The sequence below is a fragment of the Salvia miltiorrhiza genome, chromosome 2 (assembly GCF_028751815.1).
Source record: "Salvia miltiorrhiza cultivar Shanhuang (shh) chromosome 2, IMPLAD_Smil_shh, whole genome shotgun sequence".
Lineage (NCBI taxonomy): Eukaryota > Viridiplantae > Streptophyta > Magnoliopsida > Lamiales > Lamiaceae > Salvia > Salvia miltiorrhiza.
The window spans coordinates 69,312,555-69,328,323 of record NC_080388.1 but is presented as its reverse complement, the minus strand read 5'-3'; the positions used below and the strand labels follow the sequence as shown (position 1 = coordinate 69,328,323).

General features: G+C 33.1%; 1 protein-coding gene and 1 long non-coding RNA gene across 11 annotated transcripts; both read right to left on the bottom strand.

The window, feature by feature from the left end:
* Positions 1–52: 52 nt before the first annotated feature.
* On the bottom strand, positions 53–5,260 carry LOC131008687 (serine/threonine protein phosphatase 2A 57 kDa regulatory subunit B' theta isoform-like). Its single transcript, XM_057935682.1, has 3 exons — positions 4,699–5,260; positions 2,966–4,406; positions 53–831 (listed from the first exon to the last, which is right to left on the bottom strand). The coding sequence occupies exons 2-3, from the start codon at positions 4,169–4,171 to the stop codon at positions 472–474; spliced, it is 1,566 nt and encodes a 521-aa protein (XP_057791665.1). The 5' UTR covers positions 4,172–4,406; positions 4,699–5,260; the 3' UTR covers positions 53–471.
* A 3,175-nt stretch (positions 5,261–8,435) lies between these two features.
* LOC131008765 (uncharacterized) lies at positions 8,436–11,108 on the bottom strand. 10 transcript variants are annotated; one of them, XR_009096338.1, is made up of 9 exons: positions 10,747–11,102; positions 10,584–10,631; positions 10,416–10,488; positions 10,112–10,320; positions 9,872–9,946; positions 9,601–9,626; positions 9,436–9,519; positions 9,217–9,332; positions 8,436–8,692 (listed from the first exon to the last, which is right to left on the bottom strand). It is a non-coding gene; the product is annotated as an uncharacterized LOC131008765 (long non-coding RNA). The 10 variants fall into 10 exon arrangements; XR_009096337.1 differs by having other exon boundaries at positions 9,601–9,648; positions 10,112–10,488; positions 10,747–11,108; XR_009096339.1 differs by having other exon boundaries at positions 10,112–10,166; positions 10,584–11,102.
* Between the last annotated feature and the right edge of the window lie 4,661 nt (positions 11,109–15,769).

The following is a 15,769-nucleotide window of genomic DNA, read 5'->3' as shown; positions in this document are numbered from 1 at the left end:
GCAGACTAAAGGGAAGTTGGATTAGTGTCTCGAGTGCCGTCCTCAAACTATATACGATTAATATGATGATGCATATATATATAATTGCAGATGAGAGTACATAAACTGAAAACCAGTTCAAAAATCCCTAGACAGACATCAAAATATGACCGTTAACTTTAACAACATTTCTAAGAGCTAAAGATGAAGAAAGAAAGGCCATTTTCCCAGCAAATTTCCTCCATGAAGATTCTAAAACCATCTGCACTTGGCCAACCACAATTCTATATGTACATTCACTATTTCTTACAATCAAAACAAGGTCTCAAACGTACCTCGCATAGTCCTTGCACAACCCGATGGGATAAAAAACGCGAAGCAAAGATGCAGTTTCATTGTTGCAGCTCCATCTCCGAAACCATCGACCCCATCAGTGGTCAGCAACACAAAATAGCAAGTCAAGCTCAGAAAAAACTTAAGCCTCATTTATCTTTAGCCAGATGACATCTTTGTGCTAGTCCTGGGAGAAACGAGCACTGGTTCATTACTGGCAGCTCTCATTGCGGCTATTTCCTCCAGACGCTTCCATGTTGCTTCCCGCTTCCTCTTATTTTCTTCTTCTTGTGCCTCGTCTTCTTGGAACTTGAGCAGACACTCCTCAAAGAGTTCGGGATCTGCATCCGAGAAGATTTTCCGGACATTCAGTGTCAAGCTCTGTACTGCCTGGTTCCAGTGACTTCTTGCATTCCTCTCCAATGCAGGGAAGATAATCGGCAGGATAACTTTACGATTTTGCTTGATCAGGTTTTCGATATGATCATTGTTCCATAAGAAGAGAGCCCTTTCTGCAACCTGTATAGTTGCAAGATTAAGAAACATGATAGTGAGATACTGTGCACCAGCTTTTCTCTCCACGTCAGAGAGCAGTAAATGAATAGCGTCATCAAAATTGTGAATGTATGGGAAGAAATCTAAGGATGATGTCCACATTATGACATTCACTACTTATTAAAAATTCTAGAATACAAAACTTTCATTCTTAAAATGATAAAATATGAAAAGGAAATAGAAATTCCAAGAATACAAGGGGTAAGAAAAGAGAAAGAAACAAACCCCAGAAGGAAATCAGACACATTGGAAGATTGCAAGTTTATTGCAGTTCTCGTGTTTCCTGAATTGTGTAAAAGATCAGCTAAGATTTCTTCAACAAAATTGAATCTCTAGCCACTTCCTGATACCTATATTTACTACTCCATTCCAATATAATATATTTTCTTGTAAGATGTCCCAAATGTATAGTTATGATTCCAGACTTTCATTAATTTACTAGCATAGTTGCCATAAATTCTATTTTCACAACATTCATTGAAGAAGGGTAAACAAGGAAATACATTTGTAATATTGACTTCCCCAACTGAAGTCTTAACTTGACCAGAAAAGCAAATCAGCCTATATATATAGATGGATGGAGTATATTATAAGAAAGTTCTGGTCTGTCAACCTATACACGAATGTTTATCCCAATGTACTACTACTACGCATAAAAAAGATTAAGCTAGTTAAAACCTAACAGTAGCTCCAAAGAGAGCATAGCTGCAAGGTTGAGCTTTCTCAAAGTATTGACATAATATGGACTCAAATTAGTAAAGCAATGTCTTTAAGATTCAGCAAAAACCCATAGGCTGAGTTAATTTGATCTGGTAATGCAATCTTTTTTTCCCGCTCTTCACAAATTACTAAACCAAACATACCTTTCACATCTTCACTTGTAGAAGTGGAGAAAGTTAAAATTTTTCTTTTCTCTCTTTGAAGAATAAAAGCAAGAGACACTATCAGTGTCACAAACCCCAACCCCACCCCAAAAAAAAGAAAAACGAGAAACCCCAAGCAGTAAGAATTATGCTACCAATCACCAAATGCAGTAAAGTCTAGTCAATTCAAGCACATGCATACCTACAAAGAGAATTAGGAAAATCATACAATCGATTTGAATCTCATATGGTGTCCATAAATCAACTCAAGAAAACAAACATTGACGCCAAAAGCTAAAATATTCTTTCACTTTTGATCGTAAAACTGCAAGTATCATAAGCCCTGTAACCAGAAGGATAATGCAACTACCAAATATGCACAAAGAGATAAATCCTGTTAATTTCATTTTCGTAGTAGAGAAATAGCAGATCCCACTGTTTTATCATGTATTCATGAGACTGTTTTAGAGTAAATGCCAAAAGCAGATTTCTCTATCAAACCAGAAGGATAATGCAACTACCAAAATATGCTCAAAGAGATAAATCCAGTTAATTTCATTTTGGTGTTCGAGAAATAGCAGATACCACTATTTTATCATGTATTCATGAGACTGTTTTAGAGTATATGCCAAAAGCAGATTTCTCTATCATACTGTTTTAGAGTATATGATCAATAAGACAGGTTCTAATTAAATAGGTTTAGGGGGCATTTACTTTGAGTGATAGGATTAATAAATAAAAACAATCCAAGATAATCTACCATTTACTTTGATGGATTGATTAATTTTGAACTTGTCTGACCATGTTATCCTTCAAATACTCAATCCTATGTTTTATCAATCAATCCTATCACTCAAAATAAATGGCCCCTTAGTCCACTATACTGAGAACTACTCTGTCTGTCACACTCTCTAGACACTCTAGTCTATACTCTGCAAGAAAGGCAATTAGATCACAGAGAATCGGTGTATAATACTGTTGCAAAAGAAGCCTTTCATCTAACTCCATTTAAACTGGCAAGTGGACCATGAGACTAAAGAAACATAGAATAATAGAAACTGAGGAATGCTAAAAGCAATAGTAATTAGTAAAGAACATGCACTGTGTGTCAGATAAATGAACCAACAAAAATCAAAGGATTTAATTAAAATGGAGTGCAGCTAGTGTCATAACAAGTTGAAAGAACACTAATGTGAGAATAAAAATAGAACTGGATCCTTTTCCACAAGGACAACCTGAAAATGTGAACTGCTCAGGCAACGAGCAATCTGGCGGAAGAGAGGAACCATACAACGCTGAAACTCTGGAGGCTGAGTCGCTTCCAACACTTCCTCTAGCTCACCCAAGAACATCACCTCCTTTGAACTGTTTGTGATTGGCCAATACTTCAGTAAGCCTCTTATGACAGTATCAGCAAGTTTGCAGTCCTTCTCCACAAACTGTGTTATGCAGTAAGATAGCTGCTGATGGTACATGGGGATGCACTTTGGCTTGTGAAGAGGAATGAGTGCCCGAACAAGGAAAAGCTTGTGCTCTTCTTTCAAAGGCAGTGCAAAACCATTTATAATGCTACCCAGAATTTCCAACAGCTCAGCAATCCCATTATGCTTCTCTGTTTCAAATATGAAGTGGTAGAATATATTATTGATAGCTTTTCTGACGAAGGGGCGATGAACCATGAACTTTCCATATATCCGATGCAGCACAGTCTTTAAATAGTCCCTTTCTCTAGGATCTTCTGAGTCGAAGAGATCTAATAACCTCAGAACAAAAGAGTGATCAATGTAACGCTTCGCTAGCTTTGCATCTGTCTCTGGTGAAGCCACAAACCTCAGAAGAAATTCATACACAACTTGCAAATGAGGCCAAGCAGGATCCATCAAGGGCTCCTCTTCTTCTAAATCAAAGGCTTCCAAGATCTTGTTTTCACGAGGCTGCGTGGAGAGCGTACGGAATAAATTTACAGATACCATTTTCACAATCTCTTGCATGGCAGTTTCTGTGAATTTCTGATTTGCTGAAGCGACATAGTCAACAAGCTCCACTAATGTCTGGCGCTTGATGTCCTTTTCCTTCAAATTCTTCGTAGGGTCAGTGAAGTCAAATATAACACAACACATATTCAACTTTCTGATAAACAAGCTTTGTTTCTCAGAATTTGGGACATCTTTGAAGCTAGGCAAAGCCTCATACGGAACATATCCTGCATTCCCATTAACCTTAGTACTTAGTGGGTTATTTCCATAATTTGGCATGGAATTTGAAGTTGTATTAATCCCAGGAACAGCTGCATGATTAGTATTGCCTGACCGGGAACCTGCAGCATAAGCATTTCTTGAAGTAGCTGAAGCATTTGAAGTGTAAGTAGAGGATCCTCCATCACGATTGTCCGCTAACTTGCTATGTTTCCGTGGAAGCTTATTGAGAATATTCTTTATCATCACTAAGTGCAAAACGGTCACAATATTCTTCAAGTGAACTAAACTCCCGTGAACAAACAATCAAATGCTTCACAACTGGAGGCACATCATAAATGGTAATGGGAGTAAAGAAATAGTAGCAAAACAATCATCAGACTGATTCTACTAGCTACATATGATTCATGGAGGACCTATGAACCGACTTTAAATCCGCACTGCCAATGTGCAAACACTTTTCCAGTGAAGGAATTACCATCTGTAAAAGGAAAAGTGAGATTAAAACAAGAATAACAGATTTTATTTCCATCAAGCTACAAAATAAGAAACTAAAATTCTCCATTTTCTCTTTCAAAGAAATGTAAACTAGTGTGAAGTCCACCCTTCCAAACAAGCATAATTTTGCATGTCACTTTCCTTATGCATATCCTAGATGTAGAAATCAACCTTAAACGAAGATAAACTATCAAAATTAACACAAAGCAATCAAGATAATAACCCACAAATTAGCTTAATAACAAAGAACAAAAAATCCCAGTTCATGAACTCACCTCATCTTCCCCCTTTCTCCTTATTTCACAAAATTCCCTACTATTGAGCACAGATCAGCACGTTCAAGATCTGGGCTGCGATCTAAAAGAACTGGTTAACATCATTCATCAACAACCGCTCACCAAAAAGCATCAAAAGAGGCAACACGCGGAGCTCTATCGCTATAGAACTGTGCACAAATATATAAACTAGAGAACTCTACATGTACGAGTACTGAAGCAGAGAGCGCACGAGTCATGGGCCATTGATGAAAAATTAAAGTAAACAGCTTGTTTGAATTCTGATGCAGAAAATAATTAAAGCAGAAAAGGGCCGTGGAGATTGAGAGCAAAACTCTAGAAATCGGCCCCGGGAGTGAGATAAACTAGAGAGAGAAAGCGAAAGGTGTGTGAATTGGGATGGGGGGTTAAGAGGCAAAAAAAGGGAAGTAGAGAACACAATTTTTTGGGTTTGCTGTTGTTGATGATGGGCTGTGGAGCTGTACTCGTGTGCTGTTTATGGTTTTGCTCAAATTATTGATTTTCTGATTTCTTATAAAGTCTTCTCTTTTTTCATTTCCTCTCCTCGCTTTTTATTTTCCTTTTCTTTTTTTATTTGAAAAATAATTTTGGAATTTCAGCGTGCGAAAAACACACCTCCGCCACCCCCTTTATCCTGTTCTAAATGCAAGGAATTTTCTTTTCCCTAAAATTGATGGACTCTTTATATAATTTCTTTTTTTCTATAAATTTAAATGAAATGTTATTAGTCGAGATTAGATATACTCGGGAACATGATGGGTTAAATATGTATAGCAATGCACAGTAATTTAGTTAACAAGATGCTTTATTTCCCATTATTAGGTCAAAATTTTAAATCATTATCGAATAAAATGATGAAGTATTATTGATCTTTAAAAAAATAACGTATTTATTATATTTAGAGACAATCATCATTTGAAACAAGAAATTTGATCAAATTTTAAAAAATTTTGCAATTAAAACTCTTCAAAAACAAAATTGATGACCTAAAATTTCAAATAGTCATCGTGCGAAGTCATTATTCATGAAATCTAAGTTTGGGTCGTATATGATCGACATTCAATACTTGTTGACGGTAATAAATTTCATCGAAATAATTTTTAACAATTATGATTAGATTAGCGTTGAAATTTGCCGTCATAAGTAAGTAATAGACGTCAAATCACATGTCAAAATCTTAATATTATCAAAATTGTGGGAGTTCGTACCTTTATTTCTTGAATGAATCGAGATTTCGAACCGCATAAATTCAAAAAAATAATGTTACCAAAAAAATTGGAATAATTTTAATTGTAAATAACTAAATACTTATTTGCTAGGTTTTAAAAATCATGTCGAAATTGTAATTTTTATCAAAACTAATAATTAAATGATAATTATTTCTTATATTTGACGGTATGGATGGAATGCATAATCGATATGTATACATTTTCTTTTTTTTTACTGTCAAATATCAGTTAAAGTTTAATGTACTCCCTCCGTCCCATATGGATAGGCTGATTGGAATTTTCACAAAGATTATGAAAAATCATTGGAAATGAAAATATATAAGTAAATTTCCTAGTATGCCCATATTTATTATTTAATGATGTATTAAAGTGTGAGTAAATTAAAGAATTAAATATGGATATAATAGTAAATGAGTAAAAAAATATTACTTTTTATGGAAACAAGCCTATATAAATGGACATTCAAAAAAAGAAAACAAGCCTAAGCATATGAGACGGAGGGAGTATATGACGCAACTAAGAAAACCAATCTTAAAATAGCATACAGTTCTTCGATGATGTCTTAAATACTTCTTTCTTTTTTTTGAAAATATGTCTTAAATACTTCGTAATTGCGCCACATCACGCAAAGTCATTTACTACTACTACAAAAGATAAACAACTTTTTTCGAAAAATAAAACATGTTAGCTGCTTATGTACCCAAAATATTAATCACATAAATGAAAGTGAGTTTCCAGCTCAAAAATAGAAGAAGAAATAAAGTGAATTTCTTTGTGCATTTGTAAGTGTGGTAGTTACTCCATATTTCTTTAGGAACAAGTCAAATAACTTTATCTTATTTCCGCAATTCCGCTGGGTGTAATATTACAGTTGATTGAGATGATTATACTTTGAACTGCCGCCATATTGGCATAATTTATATTTGATCATTGCTAAAATAATTCATGTATATTAATTAGTGGCACAGACACGTTCATGTTTCGTTGACAAAAAAGGATCAAGTCAAAACCTAATCCATTTTGCACTTATCATCTTGATCTTGATTAATTGATGTTTTATACTTTCTAATAACATTGAGACAAAAAAAAAATATTGAGACGAAAAGCTTCTCCTCTAATTAGTAGATGGATAGTTCAGACATCTAAAAGAGGTAAAATGCATATACATGATATGTCAGTAATTTTGTATTTCTTTAAATAAAAATAATTTTCAAAAATAATATTGAATATTGTATAGTAGCAATATTATGACGTTAACAAGATATATAAAATACAAATACTATTATGTGCTGATATAAAATAACCGTAAACACAATTTAAGGTTTTCAAATGAACAAGCATCATAAACCTAGCTAGGTATATTTGTGGATAACTATATAACATCATAAATACATATTTATATACGTCGAGATAAGTTGTACAAAACATGTGCATATTTCATGGGGGGTAGCACCTCTTAATCTTTCCTATTGGAGGAAAACGAGCAAACAAAATAGATCGGTAGCTATATTTAGATCCAACCTTCACCACCAAGTAACAAAATCTACATTTCCTCATAGATATGGCAAATCGAAGGACTCAAATGAAATTGGAGGCTTCAACTTATAATCTAATCCCTCCATAAATGCCTGACATATCAATCACACATTGTTCACACCTCACACACAAATTTATTAGTCAGTATCAACTCCCTCACAAGCTGGTAACCTAGGTCAAGATTAAATATGGGACTATTCGTAATTATGATCAGTTTAATCATTCCAACATTTAACTAATTTTTCTGTTTTTTACATTAACAATGATATCCTACACAATCTAATTAACCACTTTTTTTTATGGTTTATCGATGATCACTCCAACCATTCAATCACAATATTTTATATAATTATTTTATCATTACTTTAAATTATAATATATTTAATTGTGTTAAAAAAAATTAAAAGACAATTGTAAAATTGTAAAAACTCAAAAGAGAACAAAATAAAATTCAAAACTTATAAACTAAGAACACAAATTACTATAGCAATCGGAATATACTACAAGAAAAACGCTCATACATGACGGCTAAAAACCGTCATCTATGCCCTTCCAGAACCGTCAAGACTGGTGGTGTCAAGAATAGTCCCTAGTATAGATGACGGTTAATAACCGTCATGTATGATCACTTTTCTTGACGGTTCTGTATCTATACTTGACGGTTTGAAACCGTCAAGTATTGTACAATACATGACACTCATATTTTTTTCTTGACGCTTTCTGACCGTCATGTAAAATCAAAAACATGACAGTATGTTTGTCATACTTGACACTTTATAAGCGTCATGTATATTGACATATACGACAATTTAGGTATATATATGACAGTTGAAAACCGTCATCTATGCTTTTTCAAAATTTAAATATAATATTTCCTATTATATTTACTTTTTCCTGTTTTTATATTTATAAATATGAATACATTGTACTATTAAATAACAAACTAACACATACTGAAAATGCTCATTTAAACATTGATAACAACTAATAATCCAACATCCACAAAACAAGATCCATTGTTTTACAACATGTCCCAACACCATAATGAATATCTAAAAAGCTACACCATAATAGTATTTTTCATATGACAATCCTACAACATCTAAAAAGCTGCACCATAATAGGACCAGCCACCACTCCTGGATTCAGCACGACTATGTCCACGCTATTTTCCTCCGCAAATTGCCATGCAGATTTCTCAGCAACCGCTTTAGACACAGAATACAAAAATTAACAACACAACAAAATCTCAACGGTGTATGGAGTAAAAGAACAAAAAGAGCTCACAAATACTACTACCACAAAACAACTATTCTCCTCGAATTTTCAGTATATTTGCCAAGGATAAGGGCAGCAGCTATGCAATAGGCAATATGACATTATCCTAGTTAACTGCCACAACTCTCTCCTCTCTCTCTCTGGGTATAGCAGCAGTATCACAAATTGCATTATAAATGCAAAATCAAGGAGCAACATTATTTAAACAGAATCATAGCATCTCTCATTAATATGTTTGTGTTGTGTTAGTATACGAATGTTCACTACATCATTAGAGATTTTATTTTGTTCTATGAAGTACTTAGCAGATGATGTTGGCTTTGCATTCGCCACACCTGAATAGGTTTTCCTCACAACAAACGACCCCGGCCCCGACCCAGCCCCTTCTTCAACAGAAAACAAAGAGACTCACTATAACACCAACTACATATACGATAGTGTAAATGGAATTTACCTTTGATAGTGTAAATGCAAGATGCCCCATCTTTTGTAAATGTAGAGCAGCCTCAGGGTATCACCTTTGTGAGTGTCCGATAGCGGAAGCTCACATCGACTGCTCTTAAAGTCTTACTGCCACCGTAGTATTACCATCAATCACATTCACAATGGCACATAACAGATTAATAAGATTGAATTGGAATCAACATAAAAAAACAAGAAATGAATTGCAGACTTGGCATGGGTGATTGCATTTTGACACAGTGCTAGCACTGCCAGCTCTCTTCCTCTAGGGTTGTTGTATCTCTTTTGGCAATTCCTTTTCAGAAACAGAGCCAAATCAGCTTAAATGATCTAAACAATCAAATACATATACTCAGCAACTTCTTCCTAGACTTACCAATTAGGAGCATAGCCAAGTGTTAACTGCATAAACATAAAGAGAGACCTAATTAAACATAGACCATAATTGAAACTAAGTAAGTTTTCTAGTACTAAGTAAGTTGCACAGTTTCTGAGTAATAGCTACCATTAACATGAATCGAAGAAATATCCATCAACAAGTACAACTAAACAAAATACAGAATGCCTCTGCTACTGAACTACTTCTTTAAAATGAAAGCAGAGTAAGCAAATAGAGACTATTGAGGAACTAGACTGAAATTTTTCACCTGTGCCACAATCATACTATAACCCGAGATCCCTTTACAGCTTCAAGTCCGTCTCTAGTCTTCAAATCATAGTACCTACCAAAATCAAGCCTAGCTATCATCAAATTCAGCAACTACATGCCTTACAAAATAGCTTAATAATGCTAATACAAATACAGAAACATAAATTATTATAAGACTTAGCAGTTTATAGTAAAAATGTAAAAGCAAAGAATTTGAGAGTTGTTATCATATACGCACTTGAGACCATTTGGGAGGGTTTTGAATTCATTTTCAGAATTTTTGCTCCTCTCAGCTGCAGCAGATAAACAAATCGTTGTTAGAGCATGCCAACTCTCTCTAAGTGTTTTATTCTTTTATACATGAAATCTAAGTACATAATTGCACCAAAAATATAGAGAAGAGATAGAGAGGGTGTGAGATCTGTATACCCCGTTGATTTATCAAAACTGCAATAGCCCTAGAATTCATCAACAACAATAGCCTCACAAACAAAGCAAAGTTGCAAATTTTTAGAAATCCAAAAAAAAGAGCCCAATCTCACATTTGGAGACAAATAATGCAAGGAAGAAAACTCACAGCTGCAACCATCACCACCATATTCAAATTCATCAAAACTGCAATAGCCCCAAAATTCATCAACAACAATAGCCTCACAAACAAAGCAAAGTTGCAAATTGTTAGAAATCCAAAAAAAAGAGCCCAATCTTACATTTGGAGACAAATAATGCAAGGAAGAAAACTCACAGCTGCAATCGGCCTGGGGAGGGAAAGACACATTGTTGGAGAGAAAGAGGAAGAGCAATTAGATAGAGAAGAAGATATATAGAAATTGCGTATGAGAGAGAGAGAGATAGAAAATGTGTGAGAGAGACCTAAACCCTGAGACAAGAGAGGGAGAAACGTCGTTCGGCTTCGCCGCCGGGAATGGGAGCAGAGGCTTAGTCATCGGACGGCATGTGCAACGGGGTCGACGGCGTCAGCTTCTGGCAGCATTGGTGGATGCTCGGACCACGGTCGATTGCAGAGGGTTGGGAGATTAGGGCTCGATTTAAGTCTCCATTTGATGGGGCGGAGGATTTGATGGGAGGTAGAGGCGGATTACGGAGTGGGGCAGACGGATTCAGATCGGGGGACGGCCGGACCAGAGGGAGGCTGCCGGAGGTGAGTCGGACCGAGGGAGGCGGCGCAGCGGACTGGGGGCGGAGGAGGTGGTCGATCGAGAGAGAGTTAGGAACTTAGGGATTTGATATTCTGGTTTAGAATGCTAGTTTAAATTATAGTATAAAATTAAAAAGAAATAAAATATTACCATTAATGACAGTTTGTTTAACCACATACATGACAATTTGAATAAATGTCATGTATAGCATTTAAAATAACGCACATAGATGACGCTTTGTAGTTAATGTCATGTATGCTATGAATAAATGACGCTCATACATGACGTTTTTTCTAAAAGTGTCAGCACAGTGTCATGTATTATATACATGACACTGCATAGATGACGCTTCTTTTTTTAAACGTCATATATATTGAAAATGCGCTCATACATGACGCTTTTTATGAAAAACCGTCATGTATGCAGTGTCATGTATACTCATTTTTCTTGTATATAAAATTGAAAATACACAATTGATTATTCAAATAGGTAAAAAAAAGTATACATTTAGTTACAATTGCCGATTTCTTGCTAGATATGCTCTATCGGATCATTTTTAAGAGAGACATGTACTTCTCTATTGCGAAATTGTGCCCTATTTGTCATATAGCTAGAAAGACTTGTAATCTGTTCCATATAGAATTCAAAATTTGAATAATCAATTTATTCTCCATCTCCACTTTGTCTACTATTTGGTGTAGGTCGAGCTCTTATTTATCACGTGGAATCACGATAGTTTAAGTAAGCATGTCATTCGTATTCAAATATCATATTGTACATAATTATACAAGCAATCATTATTTTTCTCATCATACCACGATCCTGAATAAGACATGGTTGCTTAATGAAAGCAAAACAAGTTCGGAGAACGCTAAATGCTCGTTCAACATCTTTGCAGGGAACCTCTTGATGTTGAGCAAACAACTTTTGAATTTGTGGACAACTAATAGTTTTGACAAATGCTGCTCATCGAGGATGTATGTTATCTAACTGTATGTCATCAGTTAGATAATATCTCATCTTATCTTCATTGATCCTCTATCATATAAATAATCCTACACTTGCACACATTAAATCCATCAATTATGTGTGCGTGTGTTGGCCAAGCAGTAGAGTGGTTATTGCCTATATATGCAAAGTCTTGGATTTGAATCCATCGTGCAACCTTTAAATTTATTTATTTAATATTGTTAATCTATCAAAAAAAAAATCATCAATTATATACCATAATATATCCCTTCAAATAATATATTATTATTCTTGGGCAAATAAATTATATAGACGTTTTCTCCGTAATTAATTCTCATCTCCCAGTTAAATAAATTCAATTGGGAAACCTTCTCTTAAAAATTCTACCTAACTCATATAATCTCATAAAGTTCATGTTTCATAAATCTCATATTCAAATGCTCACAGAGCATAGCTCATAATTCACCTCTTGTAAATTAATTAAATTCCATCACAAGAGTTATCAACTTATCTCATCATATATAAAAATAAATAATAACACCACATATATATTTTTTTGATAGATATCACACCACATATATTATATAGAATATATATACATATAATAGCTATAAATAATATATCTCATATAAAAAAAATGACGGGTGTTACAATGGCGTTACTGCATGTGAAGAATCAGAATGGTTGACGTTTTGATCGTGCGGTTGCGAATCTCTTTGAAATATCTCTCAACATCGACCTACAACTTGAAATCGAAGATACAATGAAGCATCCACACTGTTTCAAACAGAATTCAGTATGTTGAGACAAACAGGGGGCAAAAGTCAGAATTTGTGCTTTTCTTGCTAAGCAATCGTTTTCAATGCTTATATCATCGATCCAAGACTTATCTGTGATGTTAATATTGAATGCCAATTCCAACATGAAAACGGTATATACGTATTTCTGATCTAAATCATTTGAAATTTGAATCATATCATACGAATTCCTCTTTAAGTAGAATCATTCTCGTTCATTCAGAGACACTGGAGTCCTACAAAATAACAATAATAATAAATTTAATTGATTAGTAAGCTGTATCCAATATCTCACCTCTGGAAACATAACAACGCGCACCACTTGTTTAAAGATAAACCAAAAAACATGAGGATTATAGTATACCTTAATTTAGTTAATTACAACTACATGAGTCAGTCAATTTATTATACAAATGAATAAGGATTTGTTTGTTATGAATGAAAATTTGTATACGATTGATGATAGATATGTCGATAACGTATATCTAAGTTGTTGTTGGTTTTATAAAATGCTCTTTTTGGCTAGTTCTGTATTTTGAAGAAGTCATTAGTTAGCAGGGGCGGATCCAGGATTGAATATTAGGGGGAGCTGAATTTGTTGAACTACGACATTTGAAAATATTTATACGTTCGGGGGCGGTAGCCTCCGAATCAATTTTTTTTGAGTAGTCCGTACAGTTATTTTTATGTATTTTTTTAACAGTCACTTAATATAATAAATAGTTATTAACAATTCAATTAATTCAACATCAATTACATTGAAAGCATATAAGACATATATAATTTTATGCATTTAAAAAAAAAATCATCTTCTAAATTAATAAACTAATTTTCATTATTAATAGTAATTCGTTATTTTACTTTAACATGAGGACTGACTCTAAATTCAATATTAAAAATTAACTAAGAAAGAAAAATATGATAAAAATAATACAAATCTAACAAATTAATGTAAAATATTAAGCAATTAACACGGATATTATAATAATTATATTTTTTCTTGTATTTCTTATTTACACACACACACACACATATATATATATAAAATAAAATTTAAAGACATCCTGACTTCATCGTAAGGAAAAACCTGCATCGAGCATAGACAAGTTCCATTCGATTTTAATGTGGTGTGGTCTTTAAATTTTCTTTATTTACATACGTAATTTATCAAAAAAAGAACTAATGTACATATACTAGTTTTTTGCAGTCTTAAATTTTCTATCTTCTTCTTTAGATCTCAAACCACGTATTGGAGATAGTTAATTAGTGGGAAGTTCTTTACGAGCTGCACATATTTAGTTTGTGAAATTCAAACCAATAGGAAAAGCAGATTTTGGAGTTGGGCAGAATTCTTGCGATAAATATAATGACACCAACCAGAGATGGCAGATTTTTAATTCCGAGCTAGTCACATGTCATTTTTGACACAGCCATCTTATTCAAAATGTGTAACTTTGAAATACGGTATCGCGAGTCTCATGTGTGCTCAAGATTGGCCTACCATGTTGAATGTTGTGATCGCAACTCAATTATATTTAATTTTTATATTGGCTGTGGTCCAATTGACGGAAGATTCTTACGTTACTATTACTATTGTTATTTATAAAGAAGAAGACATGATGTATAAAGTATAGCACGCCATCTAATAAAATCTTAAATGGGGCATCACAATTTGATATTGTTATTGGATATCCTTGGGCGTCGGCCCTTGGTTAAATTGGTTAAATAATGTTAGGGTCAGAAAATTTGGGAGGTGATACTAATTTCTAATTAGGTGGTTGAACGTAAATTTGCAAGTACTTTGAAAGTGATATTGTAATTGCAATTTAGATATAAGACTTTCTAAGTTGGTGATTAATTTACAATTAACCCTTAAAGATATATTTTTGTTAATTTTGATCTGAATATTACCCGTTCAGTAATTACTTGGTCTATAGATTTCATTTATAGGATTTATTCATTAGATTAGTAAGCAAATCTCAAATTTGATAATTTTCCATACAAACTCATATTATTTTATTAATAGCAATCAAAACATTAAGGATGCGTTTGATTTGAGTGATAAGACATGATTGATAAAATAATTTAACTTAATCAAATGTTTAGTTTACTTGATTGGGCATGTGATTGATAATTCGATATGTATCTAATAATCCAATTGAGTGATTATTTATCACATACTAGTATGTGCCCGCTTGTGCGATGCACGACCATCATCGAAATTGAACGATAATTTAAATAAATAAATAGAAATGTTAAACATAATATATATATATATATAAGTAAATATAAACATAAATGATCTCAATAAAAAATAAATTATTCACAATATAATCTCAATAAAAATATCAATCTGAAAACATTCGAATTTTCAATTATTGAAATAGCAATTAATTGATTTAATTGATAATGTGTATAAATTTATAAATAAATAAATTATGAAATATCAAAAGCAAGTATAGATGATAATGAGTATCATTATGGATCATATAATATTCTAAGATGTACAAAACTATTTATTTACATATAGTATAACTGTAGTTTAATATAGTTTTCGAATGCATATTTATGAGGTCATTTTGTTTATGCTCAAATTTTAAAATAAAGTTACAATGTATACATTTTTTTTTTCAATTGGAAAGTGAAAAAATAAAGGGTTTAACATGAGATATGTGTCGTTCATTTTCCAAAATAAAATGTATACAATTTCAGTAAATTTAAATAAATGTGCTACTAAAAAATTAAACTCTTCAATTTACTTTTATTTTTTATTTTTAAAGAAAATCGATAATGGTTCTCTAATTACTGATTTTCCAATGAGTAATTTTGAAGCTTAAAAATTCGATTTTTAAGATATACTATATATTAGTTATTTATCTACAAATTTATATTAATATAAAGTTGACCTTTAAAAAAATATTTTTAAGCTAAAGATTTCTAAAATGAACAAATATAAGTTTCATCATTGTA